Genomic DNA, 24,516 nt, shown 5'->3' with positions numbered 1-24,516 from the left:
AAATGGTCAATATCCAAAATTCCAACAAATCATGTGAGTCCCGTCCTCAGCAAGGAACTCGCACTCCCTTTTTCTCGGCAAGAGACAAAGCAATTCTCAAGGGGATCAATCTGAATCAATCAATTGATCCAAATCAATCAATCAATCCAGTAAGCGTATCAAAAAAAAAAAAAAAGGTTTCCGCTTCTTTGGATAGACAAAGTAATCTCCAAAGAAATCAATCCAAATCAATCAATTCAAATCAATCAATCAATCAAGAGCATGAGAGTATCAATCTTTTCATAAGAGTTTTACTCATCGATCAAATTTTCATTGCTTGTTACTGCGTGAGGGTTCCGCATAACAAAGTTTTCCCCTTTGATTAGTGCGTGAGGGTTCCGCCTAATTAAAGTTCACCTTTTGTTACTGTGTGAGGGTTCCACATAACAAATTTTCATTGCTTGTTACTGCGTGAGGGTTCCGCATAACAAAGTTTTTCCCTTTGATTAGTGCGTGAGGGTTCCGCCTAATTAAATTTCACCTTTTGTTACTGTGTGAGGGTCCACATAACAAATTTTCATCGCTTGTTACTGCGTGAGGGTTCCGCATAACAATGCTTTCCCTTTTGATTAGTGCGTGAGGGTTCCGCCTAATTAAATTTCACCTTTTGTTACTGTGTGAGGGTTCCACATAACAAATTTTCATCGCTTGTTACTTCGTGAGGGTTCCGAATAACAAAGCTTTCCCTTTTGATTAGTGCGTGAGGGTTCCGCCTAATTAAATTCCACCTTTTGTTACTATGAGAGCATCTAAGCCCGTTCTCGTACGGCATCTAAGCTCGTCTCATACGGCATCCAAGCCCGTTCTCATACGGCATCTAAGCCCGTTTCATACGGCATCTAAGCCCGTCTCATACGGCATCCAAGCTTGTCTCATACGGCATCTAAGCCCGTCTCATACGGCATTTTCATACGGCATCTAAGCCCGTTTCATACGGCATCTAAACCCATTTTCATACGGCATCCAAGCCCGTTCTCATACGGCATCTAAGCCCGTCCTCATACGGCATCCAAGCCCGTTTCTACACGGCATCCAAGCGCGTTTCTACACGGCATCCAAGCCCGTTCTCACACGGCGTCTAAGCCCGTTCTCACACGGCATCCAAGCCCGTTTCATACGGCATCTAAGCTCTTCTCGTACGGCATCCAAGCCCCTTCTCATACGGCATCTAAGCCCGTTCTCGCACGGCATCCACCATCCTGAGGCATCCTTTCCAAAGTCCCCTGTGGCATCCTTTCCAGAGTCCCCCGAGACATCCCTTCTTTCTAAAGACCCCCGAGGCATCCATCCTTTCCAAAGTCCCCCGCGGCATCCCATTTGTGTAAGACCCCATAAGCATCTGATCCTTCCCAGAGTTCAATCGTCGTAAAATCATTTTCTTTATGTTTTCCTTCTTTAACCAAATTTTCGGGGCAGGTCAAAATACGTCGTCCTTTTGGCTTTGGCATTCGTGCGACAAGCACCCTCTGCCAAAGAGGGGCATCTGTAGACACCCCATTTTGACCTAGCCCCAATTTCCCAAAATTTGAATAGAAATCCCGAAATCGAGAAAATTCTCGAAATCTGAGTCCTGAAACCAAATTTAGAGTCTCCCATAATCAAATTTCAAGTTCCTAAATTGAACCCCGAATTCCCAAAGAATCGAGCCTTAAAACGCGATACCCGTGAGTTTTGGTATTAACACTCTCCCATTTGTACCGCATAAGATCCAAATAGCATTTTTGCTAGCCCACCTTGTTTCTCGTCTCGGTGTTTAAAAAAATCATCAATGGTCATCCCTGTTCCCAAGGTGCCCTGTAAGAGGATTACATGAAGAAAAGACAAGTTTGCAAAAATTAAGCATGTATGTGTCAATATAATTTCCCTAGTTAGGCAAGAAAAATGGGGTGGATTAGCAAGAAAGGGAGTTCTAGTATCAGTTCTCATTTGCAAAGAAAAGAAAAGAAGAAACCATTTTCTCTACCCTGAGCCACTCCCCTGGTTGTGTAAAAGAGTGGTCACAGAAAAGAAAAGAAAAGAAAAGAAAAGAAGAAACCATTTTCTCTACCCTGAGCCACTCCCCTGGTTGTGTAAAAGAGTGGTCACAAATACACTTGAGAAGGGCTGTACCAGGGAGAATGGTTGGGGGGGTGCAAATCTATCACTTCCCTTTACAAACCCCCCGTCGAACTAGGGTGTGCAAAGGGGGGATCGCGGGGGACCTCATTCTTTTTTGCAGCCGCAAGAATAGCAGAGAGGGAGGAGCGGGAGGAGCGGCCACCACCACCTTCGCTCAACCACCTCTAGCCACCACCACTTCGAAAACCCAGGCCGCCTCCCCCTCCTCCATTACCGGAGCCAATCTCCACCGAACCACCACTCCCACCTTCTCCAACCAAATCCCCACCTCCGGCAACCCTGCTGCCACCATCGCCATCTTCCCACCCCCCCCATCGCCACCTCCACCGACGACCATCCTCCTCCACAACCTATTTTTCTTTTTTGTATTTACAAACCCTCTTCCACCACCACCGTCATCCACCACCACCATCCTCTCATCCAAACGGCCATCGTCATCCAACCTCATCTCCTTAAACCCCAAAATCCGACCCTACCCTTGCCGGAATCCGGCCTCAAACCTGAAACCCAAAACCCATCTCCAACCTCTTCTTCACAGCCACAACCCATAGCCACCACCTTCGGCCTCCCTCAAACCCTCTTTTTCTTTCTTTAAAAAAGAAAAAGAAAAAAGAAAAACAGAGCAAGAGAGAGAGAGAGAGAGAGAGAGAGGGGTTTTGCAGGTTCTCCTCTCCGGCAATCTCACCGGAACTCCGGCCGTGCCACCACCGCCCACAACCATCAACTCCGGTCATCTCTTCACCACCATCAAACCCTCCATTTTTAACCCCATCTGAGCATCGAACCCTATTTCAACCAAACCCTCTTCAAATCAAAACCCACTTCAAACCATCTTCCCTGTAACCCTCGACCATTCACGTTTTTTTTTACCATCGTTTTCTTTAACTTTTGAAACCCTCCATTTTTGCAAGGAAAAGAAAAAGAGAAAGGAGAAGGGTTGCTCGGTTTTTATTGTTGGAGAGGCTTTGGATTTTATTTTTTTTGGGGGGAGCAACACAGTAGAGAGGGAGAAGAGCAGGGAGCAGAGGAGTAAAGGGAGCTTCATTTGGGGGCAGCCACATAGGGAAAGAGATAGAGAGAGGGAGGACCGAATCCAGTCATTTTCTCTGGTAGATTTTGCCAAAATCCGTCAACTCTCAAGCTGATATTGAGGATGTTGAAGGTGTGAAGCAACAGGTTTCATTCCCTTTTGTTGATCCGTGAGTAGATATCCTCTCACAAGGCAGATATATCAGGTAATTGCCTAATCCTTTTCAGAGCTAGATTTTGCATCACAATGTTTTGATAATTGCACCAAGTCATATTAAACCTCGGTAATGTTAATATCAAGACAAGAATGCTAATAACATAATTTTCAAAACATGGTTGTGTTAATGTTGTTTCCCCAAGGTATATGCGGCTGATATTTGTATGATTCGGTGGGTATACCTTGTTTTGGGGAGTGCGCCAAACTCAGTTAGAATTACCTCGTCCAATAAGAGCACTAAGCTTATTTGTCCCCTGTCAGAATGCTTATGGCTCATTTGTCTTGTTTTGGGTTCCACTTGTCTAGTTCCTGCTCTAATGTCAATCAGGGAATTTCAATTACTAGTGTCTCAAGACTTGCCACCTTCGTTTATACCGAGTATCTCAGTCAATGCATTCTAAACGAGAATACTTACTATGTTTGTTGGAATATCTCTTATACTTGGCAAAAGAAGAAATTGTCGAATTACATCTCTGTCCGTGTTGTCTCTCCACTTGATCATGATGTAATCTATAGAACAACTCATTGTAGCCTTTTCATTCACGTTCTACATGCCCCAGGCGATGACGGAATGATTCTTGAGCCATCCCTTTACCATTCTTGTCCTCATACTAGGATTTCTCATGGGGTTTACGGATTCTCCCTGTGTGGAGCCTTTGCTTCTTATAGGGTTCAGGGTTCAACCTTGTCTTCTTCTTTGGGTTTACTTTGCACGTTCCTTGGGATTCTCTTTGCATTTCGGGATCCCCATCGATTTCGAGAACATTGGTCGGGTTTAGGCGACGACGGACGGCAACCTCCTGAGCCAAAACCCCTTTCAATCAAAAGGGATAAAAATACAAAAACAACAAAAACATCAAAAAACACTCAAAACGTTTTTCGAAAAGCTGTTTCGAACTACGTTGGCTTGATTCCTTTCCACAGGGTACGTTCTAGCTTGGGATTCTCGTCCCAAGTTCAGTCAAACTTTTCAATAAAATCATTTAAACCCTTCAAAAAAATAATTTCAGCATCTAAAAATATCTTTCAAGCTTTTCTCAAAAATACAAAAATCAAAATGGGCAAGGATGATGATTGTCAGGTCACTCGGAGCCTTCCTTTCATTTCATTTCCGATTTTGATCGTGGTTTTTCCGGTTTTATCGGTTTTCCGACGTATTATCGGGTTTTGGGACGGGCGACGACGTAGCGTGGCCCCTTCGCAGGGATTGTCCTCGCTGAGCCGAACGATAGGCTATGACGATCGTGAGACTTATCCGATCTTTAGCGGATCAGGATCGCTGAGCTTGATTCATTTGAATCGCTCCCTGAGCCTATCGTACGCTCCCTTTTCTTTTCCCTGACATTCTCAGTCCTCATGTACCGTTGATTTTCCGATTCATTTCTTTCCCTGTATCTTTTAGCTCATTGTGTGTTCATCTTTGACTTCTTATGTGCTACTGTTAGCTTGCTTACTTTCCTAGCATGAGATTGATTATTATTTTCTTAGCATTATCTCTTACATAGGCTCGCATGCTAGTGTGTTTATCCTATTGCTTTGGTTGTTTACTGCTGTGCTTATCTGTCCTCTCACCTGCTTAGTTGTAACATTTATTCATCTTATCTTGATTATCTGCTTAGCTGTAGCTATACGTGTGGATATTAATGCTTTCCTAGATGTGATGGGTTAGGATTAGATGCGGTGAGTTAGGATTTGGATGTTTATTTTCTTTTGCCCATCCCCGAGTTATGCATGCTTAGATAGACATTTTCTCGGGGATACTCGTACCCATTTCACATGATTTTAGCCCAAAACTCTTCAAAATTAATTAAAAATGGTATAAGAGACCAGGTGCTTGCACTTGGGCGAATTGGGGGCGCTTAACACCTTCCCCATTCGTCATCAGGCACGGACTTTTGTATCTCTGGTTATCCGTTGCAACAGAGTATTTCATGGGATCCAAGGCCTACTTCCTTGGATGGCGACTCTTCTTTGTTATAGGTACACCTTGGTTCCGGGCTAGTCCGTGAATCGAGAGGTATCTCATTTCTATCGCCACCCATGTTGTGAGTGGCACAATTTCGAGAGTTCCTTGGTAGAGCTCTCTTTCACATTGTGGAGATCTTAGAGGATTGACGTGGGATCTCTTGTCCCTTGCCCATTCGTCCTCTGGATCGGGGGTCCACAAGTCCTAATTGGTATACATGAATTGAAAGAGAGCAAAGGTTGACATGGGTGAAATTGAGTGTGCCTGGGGATATTTTTCTCCGGTGGGATGGAGATGAGTAGAGGGTAAGATGGATGACAAAGCCTAAAATAGAAAAATTTCTTTAATAAATTCTCCCAAAATCTCCTGGAATGAAAGAAAAAGATCAATTTCTTTTTAATGCCAAAAAGCAGCTAGATAAATGTAAACAAACACTCAGGCATCAATAATGAGCAAATGTTGCCCTTAATTACCTCTGAAACTGACATTGATAGCATGAATCAGAAGGCATCAACATTGAATTGGAAAAAACCCCCATAGAGAGCAGGTTAAAAAAACCATTAAAAACCTCATGGCCTCGATTTCTCCTTTGAATCGGGGAAAAACCCACTAAAAGCCGGATTAAGAGCAGTGGGAAAACCATTAAAACCCCATTAAGAACAGGTATTACTGGAAAAAAAACTCAACCTTTTCTTCTTTGGAGGAGGTATCGATTTCACTGTTGAATCGAAAGGGCGACACCGGTGGATGGGCGGTAGGCACTGATCTCTTAGGTTTCAAGATGGGAAGGGTTGCCGCTGCGTACGGGATGGTTTTGAGAATACTTGTGGTATGGGACCTTTGACACAAAATGTTGTTCAATAGAGAAGAAATCGGGCGGGAATGGCGGCACGCCGGACGGAGCTGTTAATGCAATATGGAAAATTTCAGAGAAATGGAGAAGATGGGTTTTTCTCTTTTTCCGTATTGGCGAGATGGGTTTTGCCACACTTGACTCCTTGAGTATCGCAAGAAGTGATCTTGTGTCTGTGCGTATAACAAAAATATCGCGAGATATGCGTATCGCGAGATTTTCTAATAGATTTGTGTTGTGAATGGCGAGATGTGATAGGTTTTTAATTATTATTTTTTATTTTTTTATAGGTTTTTCCCTAATTTCTCTTTCTTTCTTTTTTTTGGGTTTTTTATGAATTTTAGAAAATACAAAATAGATGTGAGGAGAAAGGGGAGGCTGACACGTAGGTGTGAACAGTGAAAAGCCCTTCCCTCTTTATAGTAGTAGAAGACTAGTAAAAAACGTCGTGCGATGCACGGGCCGACAAAGAACTCTTCAGACCACATCATAGGTTGATCCAAACCGTCCATGTGATGGAACACAACATAAATAGGTTCTGCCCCAAAAATCATTTCCATAAGCTGATCCTAGCCGTCCAATCTATAGAGGAACATTCAATGCAAAATTTTATTTCATACAACAAAATTTTCATCTAGCATTCGGTACAAAATCCAATGTCATAATGTGTCAGCGAAGGAGCTGAGTGTTTTGCGAAGGATTACTTCGGGTGTTTTGCAATGTGGAGGGTGCATAACCCATGTTAATTGCAGCTCACATCGCGTCACATGTCAGCAGCCATATGCCGAGGCTTGATTGAACTACTAATTCAAGAAGAAGTAATTAAAAACCTGGAGAAAAACAAAGCCAAAGAAACACAACATGGCAAACTCTAATTTTAGCATAAGTACTTCAACCCAATTTTTGCATCAGTACCTCAACCCTTAAAATGTACGGTATGGCCCGTACCATAGGATCATCAAACCGTCCATTAGATGGGCCACTGCTTAAATAGGTTGTGCCCCAAGAATAATGTTCATAGGTTGATCTGAACCCTCTGATCTATAGAGGGTTATAGGTTGATCCAAACCGTCCATGTGATGGAACACAACATCAATCGGTTGTGCCTACCCAACCCGATTTTCAATTCGGGTTGATTTTTCCCAGCCCCACCGAATCCGACCCGCGTGGGAACATCCACGTAACAACGATGGTTTCAAATTATGTATAGTGCTAAAGTCCTCAGTACCATAATTTTCATCTAGCATTCGATACAAAATCCAATGTCATAATGTTTAGCAATGTGGAGGGTGCATACCCCATGTTAATTGCAGCTCACATCGCGTCACATGTCAGCATCCGTATGCCAAGGCCTGTTTGGGCTACTAATTGAAGAAGAAGCAATTAAAAACCTGGAGAAAAATAATGCCAAAGAAACACAACATGGCAAACTCCAATTTTAGCATCAGTACCTCAACCCAATCGTACGCAACCCGATTGTCAATTCGGGTTGAGTTTTTCCAACCCAACCCAACCCGATTTGCGAAAAAGCTTAATCCGACCCAACCCAAATTCGGGTTGAACCTGACCCGCGTGGGAACATATGATTTCAAATTATATATAGTGCTAATGTCCTCACTACCATCTTTTACCGTATTTTGATGATCACACTCCTCACTTTATTAAAATGTACGGTACGACCCGTACCATAGGATCATCCAAACCATCCATTAGATGGGCCACTGCCTAAATAGGTTGTGCCCCAAAAACTAATTTTCATAGGTTGATCCGAAACCTCCGATCTATAGAGGGTTATAGGTTGATCCAAACCGTCCATGTGATGGAACACAACATCAATCGGTTGTGCCTACCCAACCCGATTGTCAATTCGGGTTGATTTTTCCCAACCTTCAGATTAAGAGGTTGTGGCCATTCTTGTATTGCCCTTACCTTGTCTGGATCTGGTTGAACCGCAACACCCGAGACCAAATGTCCCAAATAATCAATTTTGTGTTGACAAAATTGACACTTCGACATTTTGGCAAACAGGTTGTTGGAAGATAAACAATGCAAAACAGAAGTTAAATGCTGAATATGATCTTCAAAAGCTCTACTATAAACAAGTATATCATCGAAGAAAACTATGACAAAATGACGAAGGAATGGTTTAAAGATAGTGTTCATAGTATTCTGAAAAGTAGATGGGGCATTTGATAGCCCAAAAGGCATAACTAGAAACTCGTAGTGCCCTTCATGGGTCCGAAACGCTGTCTTAGAACAATCCTCTAGCCTCATTCTTATCTGATGATATCTGGATCGTAAATCCAATTTAGAAAACACCATGGATCCATGTAATTCATCCATAAGCTCGTCAATCGTTGGTATTGGAAATTGATCCTTAACTGTGATTGAATTCAAAGCTCTATAATCGACACAAAAACGCCATGTTTGATCTTTCTTTTTAACCAGTAGAACAGGGGATGAATAAGGACTGTGGCTAGGAACAATGAGACCGCTCTGAAGCATTTCCTTTACTAATCGTTTGATTTCATTTTTTTGGAAATGGGGGTAGCGATATGGTTTAACATTAACAGGATTTGATCCAGGGATGAGGTGGATTTGATGGTCCCCAACACGGTGTGGTGGTAGCCCAGATGGAGATTGAAAAACTTGATGAAATTGCCTCAAAAGGTCAGCAACAGCAACTGGTAAATTGCTTGGGATATCAATGGGTTGAAGCTCTAAATGTAAAAAACTCGCATGTGTCTCATCAACGCAGAGGAGAGTGAAATATGAAGCTATGGCGTTGCTCTTGGTGAGACCTTTCAAGTGACTGGCCTTTAAGGGATGCCTAATTTGCGAAAAAGCTTAATCCGACCCAACCCAAATTCGGGTTGAACCCGACCCGCGTGGGAACATCCAAGTAACAACGATGGTTTCAAATTATATATAGTGCTAATATCCTCACTACCATCTTTTATCATGGCACTACTGACCATATTTTGATGATCGCAGTCCTCACTTTATTAAAATGTACTGTATGGCCCGTACCATAGGTTCATCCAAACCGTCCATTAGATGGGCCACTGCCTAAATAGGTTGTGCCCCAAAAACCAATTTTCATAGGTTGATCCGAACCGTCCGATCTATAGAGGGTTGTAGGTTGATCCAAACCGTCCATGTGATGGAACACAACATCAATCGGTTGTGCCTACCCAACCCGATTTTCAATTCGGGTTGATTTTTCCCAACCCAATCCAAGCCAATTTGCGAAAAAGCTTAACCCATCTTTTATGATGGCACTACTGACTGTATTTTGATGATCGCACTCCTCACTTTATTAAAATGTATAGTGTGGCCCGTACCATACGATCATCCAAACCGTCCATTAGATGGACCACTGCCTAAATAGGTTGTGCCCCAAAAACAAATTTTCATAGGTTGATCCGAACCGTCCGATCTATAGAGGGTTATAGGTTGATCCAAACCGTCTATGTGATGGAACTTAACATCAATCGGTTGTGCCTACCCAACCCGATTTTCAATTCGGGTTGATTTTTCCCAACCCAACCCAAGTCGATTTGCGAAAAATCTTAACCCGACCCGGCCCAACCGAATCCGACCCGCGTGGGAACATCCACGTGACAACAATGGTTTCAAATTATGTATAGTGCTAAAGTCCTCACTATCATATTTTTTAATGGCACTACTGACCATATTTTGATGATCGCACTCCTCACTTTATTAAAATGTACGGTATGGTCCGTACTATAGGATCATCCAAACCGTCCATTAAATGGGCCACTGCCGAAATAGGTTGTGCCCCAAAAATATTTTTCATAGGTTGATCCGCACCCTCCGATCGATAGAGGGTTATAGGTTGATTCAAACCGTCCATGTGATGGAACACAACATCAATCGGTTGTGCCCGTAAAATCATCTCCACAAGTTGATCCTAGCCCTCCAATCGATATAGGCTGATCCTAACCTTCCAACCGATAGAGGTTCCAATAATTGTTGTTCCTCTTCAGGTGCCCAGAATCCGTCAATATTTTGCAAGTGTCCTGCATTAGTAATATACCGTAGTTTTTCCGTCATTGTGATATGTCTATACCTCTTCTTCGTAGTTTTTTGCTGTAATTGTCATAGATAGGTACCCGTGTCGGTAATTTTCGTATGAAATTGACGATTTTAGCCTCAAATAATTTGTCATAGATATAGATGTTTTACAGCATCAAAGGGGTTAATGGTAAAAGAGTAATGCTGATGTGTAAAGCTGATATAAAAAGCAAGCAATTTCTCGTGAGAAAAAAAGAATTTTCCAAAAATTCAAAAAATCCTTCCCTTTTCTCTCCAGCTGCCACCTCAACAGTGAATAGTAAAACCTCCATCTAGCTATATTATAATAGATAACTGATAAGGCCATTCAAAAAAAATAAAATAATAGAAGAAATCAAACTAAATAAGGAATGATAGAATAAAGGATGCCCCTATTGGTTGATTTCAGCAAAGTGCCTTTATGGTGGCCCAAAAAAAAGTGTATGGCGCAAAAAAAGTGAAAATGGCTTTGACTTTGTTGAAATCAACCAATAGGGGCACCATTGAAGCTGATTTTTGCAAGGGTGCCACTTCATTCTATCATTCTTCAATAAAAGATTAGGGAGACTAAACTCAACTCACTCAATTAAGCCTTTGTCCCAAACTAGTTGGGGTCGCCTGATGAATCCTTTAGAAAATTTTCATAAAGAAGGTAAAAGGATTTACCCGGCTCAGATTGACTAAGTCTAATCCTGACACGAGTTGGGTTCATATGCATGAATCATTTTCTTCCATTCTTTCCTATCGAAGGTCATGTTCTCTTTTCCTAGCTCTCAAGTCTTTCCTAACTGTTTCTACCAAAGTCGTTTTTGGTCTGCTCCTACGTCTTTTTACTCCATCAACTTGGCACGAGTCACTTCTTCTCACCGGAGCATCCAAAGGCCTACGTTGGATATGCTCAAACCATCTTAAGCGGTGCTCTCTCATCTTCTCCTCAATTGATGCCACCCCCACTTTTTTTACGGTTGTCTTCATTTTTAATTCGATCTAACATTGTGTGGCCGCACATCCATCTAAGCATTCGCATCTCTGCTACACTCATCTTATGCACATGTTACTTCTTGGTGGCCCAACATTCTGAGCCGTACATGGCTGGCCACATAGCTGTCTTATAAAACTTTCCATTCAACTTGGTAGGTATTTTACAGTTGCACAGAACTTCTAAAGCATACTTCCACTTCAACCAACTTGCTCTTATTTTGTGGTTAACATCCTCTTCAATTTCTCCTTGTGGAGGATTAAACGAAGATAGCAAAAGATATCCCTCTTAGGTACCTCTTGTCCAGTTATATTTACTACATCCTCGCCCCGACTCCTCACATTACTAAAATTGCACTCCATATACTCTGTCTTAGTCCTGTTTAGTCTAAAACCTCTGGATTCTAAAGTAGTTAACTCTAACTTAGCATCAATCACTTCATCCTCATATAGGATTGAATCAAGATAGCGAAAGATATCCCTCTTACGTATTTCTTGTCCAGTCATATTTACTACATCTTCATCCCGCCTCTTTACAATACTAAAGTTGCACTCCCTAGATGTTTGATCTAGGGAGAAATCATTAAAAATATTTTCCATGGAAAGTAATATTCTATGTAAAAAAAATTCACAAAAGTATGCCAAATGCTGGAAAATTATTTGTTGAGGCCGATTCCCCTGCATCGCGATGCAGTGTAACAAGGTTTGTCGCCCATGTATGAGCCGTCGGATTGCTTATACGGACGAGATTAAAAGTAGTTAAAAACGCTTAGAATAGGTAGCTGGTAACCCTCTTCCTCTTCCTCGTCCTTTCCCATTATTATTCAGGGCGAGATGATCGCCATCGCCTTCGCCATCGCAATCCAAATCCAGTTATATTGAAAAATGAAAGTTGCCATTTTTAACGGAGAATTTTTCTCTGGTTTCTTCTACTCATCGATTTTTAATATGGTATGGAATGAAAATCAGCTGAAAGTGGGAGAAACGCAAGATACAAGCCATCGCCATTGAACCTTGGTTTCAATTCTCTCTTAGAGAAAGTAGCAGATCAAGTAAGTTGATTTACATCCTTCTTGTTATGAAAACCATCTAAGCTCTATTCTCTTCCTGTAAATATCTTCTTTTCCTAATATTTTCTTCATGAAAAAACCTGTTATGTTCTGAAATTGTTCTCGACTTTAGGATTTGATGATAAATTCGCCCCTTTTCATTACTTGGATTTTGTTTTTCTTCATTCTGATAGCATCTTCTAGGGTTTTTTTTTCGTTTTCCTTCTAAAGTGTCGTTGGTGAAGCTGTTGAGCCCGCATTTTTGAAGAGAGAGGAAAATTCCAGCGAAGCACAGATGTCCCTGTTTTCTTGTACCGAATAGAATAATAGGAAAGGAAGAGGAAGAGGAAGAGGGTTACCGGCTACCTATTCTAAGCGTTTTTAACTACTTTTAATCTCGTCCGTATAACCAATCCGACGGCTCATACATGGGGTTCCATACAGTGTAAAATCTTCATTTCAAATCAGCCAAGTCCATGCAATCAAACAAAAGCTAGGCCTCTGATTTCTTTCAAATGCCATTTCCTCCTCAAACCATTTCTAGGGTTTCTCCTGCTCCTAAACAGAACCAGGTACCCTTCCCTTCTCCTCTTCTCCTCCATTTCCTCAACTATTTTTCCATAATAGACTTTTCTAAGAACTCTTCAAATCTCTAAAAACCATAAGTCAATCAATCAAAACCCTATTTCGAGTCTAGGAACTTCTCCCAATCTGTAAAACACACCAAACTATCACCAATTTAAGAAGAACTCCCCGTTAAAATTGCATCGAGATTAGGGCCATAAATAGAGGGATTTTCCTTCAGAAATCCAGTGGAAAAACTGCAGTACAATCTGCCCTACTATGCATTTGTTACGTGCATCGGTGGATAGATGGGTCCCACTCAGGGTAGAATTAATAAATTAGTTTAGATGTTTGTGGAGTTTTTTCTCTAGTTGTTTGTTATGAATTGGAGTTTCAAAGACAAGTGAGTTTTGGAGGAAGTATAAAGTTAGTTTTATATTTGGTATAAATAACATGTAAGTAGCATTTTTTCAAAGGAATGAAGAAATATACCCTGAAAATTTGTGTTTTGCACACAAAGGAGGACTGACTCTTCCCTCGAAGTAGGTCTAGAGACACCAAACCTCTCATCCTAAGAGTTCTTCCAAGCAAGCCATTAGACTTGGGCTTTTGCCATTTGTGTAATAAATTTTGGATTTCTGTTTTACAAGATTCCATTAATTCTTGAATCATTTGGATTGGTTTAGCTTGAAGAATTTTTGTCTTCAAAGAATACGGAAATAAGGAATTGGTATTTCCAAACTTTTGCAAAAATCACAGCTTGATTTTTTCAAAGAAATGTTTTATAAAACAATAAAATTCAATAAAAATAAATTCTCAAAATAAAAAAATAAAAATTCAATACATGTTTCTTTTCTTGGTTTTACAGCTGATCTTCTTTCTAAGAAAATCAATCACGTTGCAAACTGATTTGGGTCCGTACAGTATTTAACAACAGAGATCCTTGTGGAAGTAGAAAATAGAGGGAATATAGGTGGAGAAAGTTATGGTTTCTTTCTTTAGTTGGGCGATTAAACAGCTAGGAATCGTAAAAGACCTTCGGAGTTTATAATAGAATTGTCAAGGCTCTATGCAGGTGGGAATTCTTTAGTTTCATGGATGAATTCTTCCATCAAATGAAGGATGAAGGGATAAACCCAAAAGCGGAGACCTTGTTAGTTGTAATTGATAGTCTTGTTAGGGCTTGTCATGTGTTGAAAGCAATTGAAATGTTTGGAAGATTAGAAGAGTTCAAGTGGAAATGCGATTGTAAATCTTTTCATGTGCTGGTCTCATTTTAGAACTGCAAATTCGTTTTTTATTGCAATGAAAGTGATGATAACCTCTAATACTACTAAGTATACTGTAATTATTGGTGCGTGGTCAAAGTTAAGGCAGAGTGGCCGAAGTGGAGAGGTAATGGAAAGCAATGATATCTGATGGATTAAATCTAAATCCTGATGCTGAAACATTTTAGTTATCTTATTGAGGTTTAAGGAAGACCTAGTCGAATTGATGATGCCATTGATGTCATTGAAAAGATGGAGAAAGGCCGTGCCATTGACACTGTTACAATGCAATGATTTCTAATTTTATTTCAGATGGAGATTTTGATGAATGTATGAAATATTATGATGGAATGTCAGGAAAGAACTGTGCAACCGATATGGATACTTACCCCAAACTTATTAATGCTTTTCTCGAGGTAGGAAAGATGGGTGATGCACTCAAAATGTTTGATGAGATGTTGAGTAGAGAGATATTTCCTAATACCCTTTATCAAACCTTTGTGTAGCTTTGGTCCACCTTACGTTGCTATAATGTTTTGCGAGAAGGCAAGGGAAAGCAGGATGCTGAATATCATCCAAAGCTTTTGCTTATGTAACTCAAGATTTGGGAAGTGTGGAATGGTATTAAAGTCCAAGAGACGATGGATGAGAGTGGTTATTCTTCTGATATGAAGGTTTATGAGTATGTTGTCAATGGACTTTGCAATGCAGGAAAGCTGGAAAACGGCATATTTGTCATGGATGCATTGCACAACGACCTTTGTCCTAGCAAGGTCACGAGCAAGTTTAAATGTCGAACAACAAGCTACCGAATGCAAGTAGAGAAGGCCTATACGCTCTTTCTGAAGGTTAAAGCTGTCCGTTGCAGTGAAAATGCAGAGGTTTTGGCTTGCCAAAGGCTGTCATTTTTTAACTTATGTTCATTGGCTGAAGAATGCAGGAAGCTTGAGTATGCCTTGCTAGCTTTTTCCACATAAAGTTATTGATTTGCAACATAGAATCTGAAAGCATGCTATACCTATTATTTTGGAATGTTTACAAGGTGTGCAGGGCAGTCCCTACCATGTTTCCTATCGCACTAAGTTGAATAGAATATTGCCTAAAGATCCTTTAAAATTGGATATACCATTTCCTGAATGTGCGGGTTTTGGGAGATATTCTAGACATAGTAAAATGTTTTCAGGGTATATAAGAAAAAGTTTCTCATATTAAACAAACTTTTTTGAGGCATTCATGGACCAGTTTCCTTCTTTTTTCTTGAAAAACAGATACAAGAGTCAATTTCTCATTCTAAACTTTCTAGGTGTATAGAAATAATTCTATCATTCTAAAGAAGCGTTATATGGGGCATATAGAAACAAATTTTTTTTTTCTAAAATACTGACATATAATTCAGTAATATTTCTTAGCTAATATGAATTATAATGTAATTTAACATGTCTATCTATCTATATGTATGTATATATATTCACCAACTAGTTTTGGTACTTCCCACCATTTTCTTTGTTTGGAACCTTGTACTAACCAATGATTTTTTTTTTCGAACAAAAGATATGATGCTAACTACAAAAATAGGCTTGATCACTACCATCCCTGTTCGCATCGGGTGCAACTAACCCTTCCCTATTTGAATGCTTATTCTGGAAGAGAAGAGAAACCAGTTAGAACAGTTTCTTTCCTTCTCTCTGTAATTGAACACAACTTTTTTCCTTTTCTTTTTTGCCACGTCAGTTCCTCGGGTTTTCTGACCTTAGGAACACAACTGAACAGAGCCTACGAGACTACTCTAGCTTAACCCTATTAAATCCCCCTTGATGGTTGTCATAACACCGGGCATTTGTACCATAGGGATGAAACATTTGGTATTATGCAACTTAATCGTTCACTTTTATGCATAAATCCAGTGAACTCACTGTTTTCTCATGACACAGTTTGCATAAAAGCTTCAATGAAGCAAGTTGTGATGCAGATATTAGGATTTATTTCCGCATTATTTAGTTTCTAGTATTTTTATTTCCATGTTATTAGTTTCTAGGATTTTATTTTCCATGTTACTTTTAGGAATTCTTATTTTAGTAGGTTTCTATCTTTCAGCCTCTTTACAGCTTATTTTATAACTTTGATTAATAATACAATTGATTGAGAGGTTCTCCCCCAGATTTCTATTATTCTCTCTTTTCTTCTACTTCTCTTCTCCATTTCTTCTTCTACTTCTCCCTAATTTCGTCTCTTCTTCTGGTTATTTTTCGTCTCTTCTTCCCATATTCTTCTAATTCTATCCCCTTTCGTCTATTTCTCTCCCCTTTCCGCAATTTTTCTTCATGGTGCTGCATCAATTTGGTATCAAAGCAAAAGATCCAAGATTACGAAGATATTTTTATGGGTATGACGAAGATATTTGGAACATCGTCACTACCGCTATTATGAGGATGCATGTCTACAGTGGATCTATGCTCTAGACGCATATCATGAGTCATGTTGCTATGATCACCGCAAGACTCTCTCTCGAGCCAGAGATACTGTACTACGACAAATCCAGTTTTTCTGGCTAGAGATTATGAGGGCGCATCAAATTGCAGGTGCACCTCCATTCAGTCGATGGGAGGAGATCCGTTCTGAGTTTATGAGAAATTATGCATATCAGTATGTACAGGGATTGAAATGTGAGCGAGCCGCATATAAAGAAAGATTGATGCGTGAAGAAGCCGCAGGCAACCTTGGAAATGATAGCGCGTGACTTGCATGAGAGGAATTTGGTACGCGAACGTGAAGCTGCAGCCCGCCGCGAAGCTGAAGTCTTCGTTTGCTTTGAACGAAACATCACAGCCCGTCATTCACGAGAGACCGATATTGAAGCAACGACGATATTTGCTAACACTATTGACAAGCCCGACACAGCTAATGCTATTGGTCTGACAGATGACATTGTGGATGAGACCATTATAGTTGTTAAGTCCTTGATTATGTCAGATATGAGTCCATGATAACAGATACTGCGTCAGAGATCTCCGATATAGAGCCAACGAGTCCAGTGATTGTTGAGGTCGACGTCGATGAGCATGTTGATTTAGAGATTTGCACAGGGCCGATTGCCGAGCATCTAGAGAGAGATCTTGACACTTCCACAGTAGAGGCAGTTATTGTGACAGAGCCATGTGAGGCTGATCCTTTGACAGAGTCGACCGACCACCGTTATGAGTCAGAGGCGAGTGACCTGACATATGAGCCATCACATGAGATGGATAATCAAGAGTATATTGTTGAGGATTGCTCTTTTTTGAGTCGATTGAGCAGATTGTCGAAATTTGTGTTGACACAGAGGACCTTGTTACGCAGATTGATCAGAAGGTCTTATCATTTACAGAGATTGGTTCAGCTGGACAAGATGAGACTGCAGATGAGAGTATTATGGGAAAGTTTTGCCGATGCTTGCTAGAGATTGACCATGTAAAGCAGGGATTGATGCTACCCATGACCATCACTCAAGTACAGGAGGAGTACGTTGCTATATTCCCTGCCACATTACTTGTCAGCAGAGGTTCGTTTCTTTATGGTTCTTCATGGATGATGTCTTCTCTATCACTACGCTCGCATTCCATACCGCTTTCACATATATCACGAGCATTGTACGGCATTCCAGAGTTCAACGGATTACGACTCATACTGCTTCAGTGGATTGTCTACGTATTTGATCCAGGTGGACTAGAACTCAAGGTCGAGTTCTTTTCAAGCGGGGGAGAATGATGCAGATATTATGATTTATTTTCACATTATTTAGTTTCTAGTATTTTTATTTCCATGTTATTAGTTTATAGAATTTTATTTTCCATGTTATTTTTAGGAATTCTTATTTTAGTAGGTTTCCATCTTTTAGGTTGTTTATTTGCCTATATATAGGCCTCTTTACAGCTTATTTTGTAACTTTGATGAATAATATACAATTGATTGAGAGCTTATCCCCCAGATTTCTATTCTTCTCTCTTTTCTTCTACTTCTCTTCTCCTATTATTCTTCTACTTCTCCCTAATTTCGTCTCTTCTTCTGGTTATTTTCGTCTCTTCTTCCCCTATTCTTCTAATTCTATCCCCTTTCGTCTATTTCTCTCCCATTTTCTCAATTTTTTTTCACGGTGCTGCATCAAGTTGTGAAGAGAACAATAACTTGGAGTTCGTTTCTATTTTTGATGCAGGTTTACCTGGTGATTGGCCAGTATCTTTTGTTTCAACACGTCTAGCATGCCTGTTGCCCCTCTCTCCAACAGCAGATATACTTATATTCATGATGTCTGTGAAGGACCTCAGGGAGTTGATGTTCACCATATTTTTGTCCGAAATAATAATGCAAGGAATTTCTTACTGTACCCCATCGTCCTTCTCTTGGTGGCATATTCCTGTCATCTATTGCTGGTGAAGGTAATTAAATGGTCTCTCTTTTTCTTCATCCTAGTTACATTTCAAGGTTGATATATGAGGATACTTTTTGAATGAATAAGGGCCTTTTTCTGTACAGCTGGTATTTGGAATTGGCTTTTACGATAGGGGTCGAGCTGTTAATGTGTAATTTTCACCTGCATGCTGAGGTATTAAGTTACTGTTATTGGAATGCTATGTCTAACATTGTATCTTGGTGAATAACAGGAGTTACTAGATATTAGTTTCATTTGGAGCACTCTCCTTGTTGTCTTCCTTGTGAAATCCTTCCATTGGAATTCCATTAAGAAAGGTGAGATGCTCAGAATTATGGTTAATGTGTCACTTCGATGATCTTCTAATATCTTGCTGGGGTTGAATATTTCGTGTTGTCCCATATTTATTGGCAAACAAACTCTGTTTCCCATGCTTTGGCTAATGGGGTGATGGGTTATCCAAATTCCAAACTTTGGAGTCATTTTCTCAGTAATGAATGTAGTCTGTAGTCTGTTCTGGTTTTACCTCTTTTTACTTATTAATTTGAGAATATAGTTTCTCTTTCTAATAGAAGAAAATTCATTGCATATTTTGATTAGTAAAATGTACAGCTGATATTTCTTTCAATTTGTTGGTATAAACCCAATGTGGCAGCGGCTCTCATTCTGTTTGCATTTTCATGTTGATTATTTTTCCACAAGGTGTATTCTCTGCGGTCTATTATATTGATGTCTGATATGCTTTTCTTTGCGTACTCTTAACATGCTGATTTATTTTGTGGCTTTAGTCCCATTTTGGTCTTATGTGAAAAATGTCCATATGTGAAATTTCTATGGCAGTGGACTTCATTTTCCTATAGATGTCTGTTTCACATAGCTTGTTGAGCACACCATAGTAATCGGACATACACTCATTAATATACTTCTAAATATATTATTTATAAAATAACTAAATAGATATTCCACTTGCTGCATATTTTGGGGCTGCTATGTCTAAGCTCGTATTTGTGTTCAACAAGCAAAAATGCATCTCAATCTAAGATGGGATTTTTCACCTGAGGTCTTAAAACAAATATGCTGAAACCATGTGTCTTAATTGAACCCACTTTAAACCAATTTTAGACGACTATTCGCCTCTTGGATCTTATTTCCCTTTACAATTTTGTTCATGATTATTTTCATCTCCGCTCAAGCATGCATGTTCTTGGAAATTACCTCCAAATGCCTCATCCCTTTCCTCCCTTGAGCATTCTTTTTCTTTTTTATTGTAGTTTCTTTGTCAAGCATCCATTCTTTTAAATAATGATTTTTTTTGTTCTTGAATCATACAGAGTCTGTGGTGATCTTGCCAGCATTTGGAGTGCAACTTGAAACACACTATAGGAGGTGAATTTTCCTTTGAGAGTTCTAAAATGCATCAAGAGTGACCTGGGATGCACTCTTGCAAAGTATACAATAGACTATGCTGAAGTATTTTCATCCCAAATTTTGTCTGGTTCAAACAAGTAGAGGATTAATTAGTACTTAGTTTGCCATTAAAAAAAAGTACTTTGTTCACAAACGAATATGTTTCTTTTGTTTTTTTGGTTAGTAAGTTGGATTGAACCTCTGACCTGAAGGTTGGAGAACAAAGCCTTACCCAACCGGGCTAGAGGTTCAACCCAATGTGTTTCTTTTGTTTCTATGAGAAAATATGTGATTTAGGATTTTAGCTGCACATGGTTCATAACTTTATGCTAACTTGGCGAATCTATGCTATGGGGTGAGAGCTTGGATGATTTGGCAGATTCATGCTTCCGTATTGATTGATTGATACATTTTGAACATATCTACAAATAGGTGTCATGTTGTTATTTAATATAGTTGTCATGTTGTAAGTGTTGTTATTTACACTTATGAATTGCTATTAAAACTTGGATGTCTTTGCTGAGTCACAATACTCGATATGAATGATCCATGAATCACTTCTCTGACAATTTCACAATGAAATCGCTTTTGAGATTTCACAAAATTTATGGATTTTGTACTAGAACATATTTCCGCTAATATCATCATCCATACTTTTATTCTACAGTGCAATTTTGCAGATTGGGACACAGCCCAATCAAAGATGTAACTACGGTCCTAATAAACTTTAGTCATAAATTTCTTCTCATTAATTTACTTGTAACAATAAAAATGGAAAAGATGAAACCACTACCTTGATATATTAGAGTCGTAAACCTCAACGGGGCCATTTGGATACACGGATTTTAGAATCCTGGATTTCCTCAAAATGCTGGATGGGAGACAAGAGAAGGAGAGTTTTCTACTTTTCTGATTTCTCGCCCTTCTAGTGCTTTCCGTCGAGTGAGAGAGTAGGAGATCATCCCGTGTTTCCAGGTTGAGATTTCTAGAACCTGAATTTCTTACTTAAAATCCAGGATAATGGATTGTAAAATCCAGAATTTTACACCGCTTTTAAACTAAAACCTGGATTCTAAAATCCGCGTATCCAAACAACCCCCAAGTATCTAACTTTTATTCCATCTGTGTCATATGCTACAGTCGTTTTGAGACTCTTTTACTTAGTAATATATTATCTATTTCCTCCCCCCAAAAAATCTGTTTCATATGCCATCTTATTACCCATTGATTTGTTTTGTGTTTTGGTAAAACTTGGTTCAAATTGGATCTGTACCCGCATGTTTGGAATTTTGAATATTGTAGACTGCAAAGTGTTAGATAGTTCCACAGTTGCAAACTTGCAGTTGCATTTATGTATTTAAAGCTCTCTTCATCATAGGCTCATAATTATTCTCGCTTTTTTTTTTGGTGCAGTGGGAGAGTTAAGCGCCGTTTTGTTCCCATTGGCAAGATTCTGAAACCTGTGTTGAATGAGTGTGTGACCCCTGTTACTTGTTATTGGAGCCTGGCTTTGATAATACACGGTGAAGCAGAGCTGATGTTAATTTTTCAGGTAAAGTTTGGATGCCTTCTGTCCTGTTTTGGTGTTGTTGGGTTGAAAATCAATCAGGGGTTGATCCAGTAGGTCAATAATAAGTGATCCAAACCCAGCCTTTGTACCAATTGTAATGGAAAAATAAGGTAAAAAAGAGTGAAAATCAGCATGTGGTAGTTGATGTTTGTGCCAATTATAATAGAGAATAAGGTAAAAAGAGTGAAAATTAGCGTGTGGTCATCGAAACAACGTGGGTTTCCACGTTCGTGGTTTCAGGCCATCATCACTGGTTTTATTCACTCTATCCACTTGTAAATTGGTAGGAAGACTGAAACTTGGTGCCTTAGTTCAAACCACTCAAAACTGTACCACCATTTGGAAAAAAAAACTCGTAAATGTACACTAGTCCTTGTTGGCATGGCAATGTATGCACTGAAATAGTGAGTGGAAGGACGACTTGAAAAAAGGACGAGGAGAGGATTAATGGTGGATTGAGTAACCTTTTGTCTTACTGAGCTCAAATTCACTGTGCAGGAATTACGACCGCCGGTGAAAATGATGGTTCCTGTATGGAAGGCATTGTGTTCTGCTATGGAGAGTAAAGAATGTGCAGATAGAGTACAAGAAGCTGGTTAGTAAGGTTGGGTGGTTTTGGTTGAAGAGCTGTTATCTTCTACCACATTGAATATACAATCAGCTGAGGATGCTGATATAAAGTTTGTTCAGGTGTGTGAGCTGAAGGGGTCAGTTTTTGTGGAGGAATGTAACATTAAAAAAAGGTTTGTGAGCTAAAAGCCTAAAAGCCGTCATGGGAGCTGATCAATGACATGTTACAGTAATCAGTAGAATGCTTCTTGCTTACCAACTGAAGTTTATTCTATAAATACAATGTTTTTGGCTACTGATATTTGCACTATCTTGTTTCTATAATTAGACGAACTCACCTTGTCTTGTCCTTTTTAATCGGCTGCTGAGAGCTTTTGGGATCTTTAATAGCTTTTGAGAGCTGATTAAATAATAAAAGACAAGGTGAGTATGTCTTATTATCAAAAAAATGGTAGTGGGAATATCAGTAGAGGGGTTGGACTTGTAGCGCAAGGGTTGAGGCTTTGTATCTCAACCTTGAGGTCACAGGTTCGATCTCAGTTTGCCTACAAAAAAACAGCCTTTTTTTTGGTGTGCCTAAGAAAAAGGGAAATGATATTTGATAATGGCACTCATAACTTTACTAGAAGAATCATTCAACAAAAAAAAAAAAAAAACTTTATTAGAAGATTTTCCTGATTGGTTGTTGATAGCTTTGATGTAAGTATGTAACAGTCCTTCTGTAGCTAATTAGAGGTGTAAATGATGAGAGGGGCGCCATTACAAAAAGGATGTACATATCATTTCCCTCTTAAAATTGACAAGGCATACAGAGAAAGGTGTTCTGGTTCTTTGGATTCTTTGAGGGGCAGATCTTTGCAGGGTCCATCCATTAGGGGGCCTACCAGATTAATGGTTCGGATCATCAGGAAGGTAGGCTATCCTTGGGTATAAAATGAGTTCTTCCTTGTGCGGCGTAGATTGGATTGGGCCTAGCAGGTGTGTCTGGGACCAGGCTACAAATATGGGCAAAAGCCCATCTAAATCTAAATTAGGCTGAAAAGGTCCACCATAGTGATTAGCTGGCCCAATTAGCCATGTGCCGGACCAGCCCATGTGCAACACTACCCTCTACTTTCCAACCATGGTTTGAAATTTCGGTTTCGGCATAGATTTCGGACCTAGCGAAAACCGAAATTTCCGCCAAAATTCCAAAATTTTGGCCGAAATTCAGTACAGACGAACGAAATTTTGATTTTTGGGACTGAAATGTGGTACAGGAATAAAATTTTGCCGAAATTGCCAAAATTTCCTAAATCCGAAATTTGGTAAGTTTCGGCCATTTCGGTTTCAGTACGTTTCGGCGTCGGTCTCGAATCCAAAATTTCGGTCCGAATTTTTGAATTTCGGTCCAAATTTTTGAATTTCGGTTGAAATTTAAAACCATGTTTCCAACTCAAGTGCCTCTTTAATAGTTCGTTGAGAGAGAGAGAGAGAGAGAGAGAGTTGATCTCTTGGTGGGCCATAGTCCAAAAAATCTCACTCATTGGACAGAAACAATCATTTACTATGGAGTTTCATTTTACCATGGAATGTTGATTGAACCCACATTGTAAGTGGGATTGAACCCACATTCTAAGTGGTTGAAACACAAAGCACCTTCCTAAGCCACAATTTTTAAACTTTGGTGTATCCACTGGATGAATGGATAGTGAGATGGGACAAGCATTACAACAAATAGATTATAATGTCCATATCTTATGACCCTAAGTGGTTTTGAGGGCCTGGACAAATGTGTTCCATCAGTGTTGGGTCTTTTGGCATACTGGTTAGGTACCTAACACTGTATAAGGGGGTGCTACAATATAAAAGTGAACCCCCGATGATGCCCGAAGATCAATCTATAATAAGATATAGGAAGAATATAAATGGAGAAGCAAAAGCACAAAGCCGCAAACAATTTATTTGATTCAATACAAAGGATGAGATACAGAATTTCATCTTAAAGACATTTGTTCTTGACAAACGGTAGAAAAAAAACCAATTGTTACCTTCAGAACTAGCACAAAAAGCCTTTTACCTCTCCACTATTTACTACCAAGAGAACCGCAAGACACCATACATAAAGACGACACCCAAAAAGAACTTTTGGAACCCTTTAAATAAGTTCCAAATGCAACATGAAAACTCTTTTTTCTTAGAAAATTAAAACATAAAAATGCCTCTAAATAAGTGATTTAAAAGTAATAGCACAGTTAATTTTGATAAGAAATTTTTACCATTTAAATATATAAAAGATTTTGAAACTGTCAAAGGACTTTTCTTTGTCAAATGGTGAAAGAAGTATCACTATTTCTTTGTATCCACACAGTTTTGAGCAATTAACAAATTACTTTGAAGTTTAGAAACTTTTTTGTCACAGTAATT

The 24,516-nt window shown here is 39.6% G+C and overlaps 1 protein-coding gene across 2 annotated transcripts; it reads left to right on the top strand.

The window, feature by feature from the left end:
• The first annotated feature begins 12,070 nt into the window (after positions 1-12,070).
• On the top strand, positions 12,071-22,405 carry LOC143855002 (phosphatidylinositolglycan-like protein). Of its 2 annotated transcripts, none has more exons than XM_077365161.1 (6): positions 12,071-12,329; positions 18,348-18,570; positions 18,796-18,880; positions 19,895-19,949; positions 21,384-21,522; positions 22,039-22,405. In XM_077365161.1, the coding sequence occupies exons 2-6, from the start codon at positions 18,394-18,396 to the stop codon at positions 22,138-22,140; spliced, it is 558 nt and encodes a 185-aa protein (XP_077221276.1). In that variant the 5' UTR covers positions 12,071-12,329; positions 18,348-18,393; the 3' UTR covers positions 22,141-22,405. The 2 variants fall into 2 exon arrangements, with proteins under 2 accessions (XP_077221276.1, XP_077221277.1); XM_077365162.1 differs by lacking the exon at positions 12,071-12,329 and adding an exon at positions 12,751-12,898.
• Positions 22,406-24,516: the final 2,111 nt, after the last annotated feature.

Source organism: Tasmannia lanceolata, unplaced genomic scaffold (genome assembly GCF_043159265.1).
Source record: "Tasmannia lanceolata isolate RefF3 unplaced genomic scaffold, GAP_Taslan_0.1 ptg000020l, whole genome shotgun sequence".
Classification (NCBI taxonomy): Eukaryota; Viridiplantae; Streptophyta; class Magnoliopsida; order Canellales; family Winteraceae; genus Tasmannia; species Tasmannia lanceolata.
The sequence above is the reverse complement of the archived record's forward strand: the minus strand, read 5'-3'. Positions and strand labels throughout refer to the sequence as shown.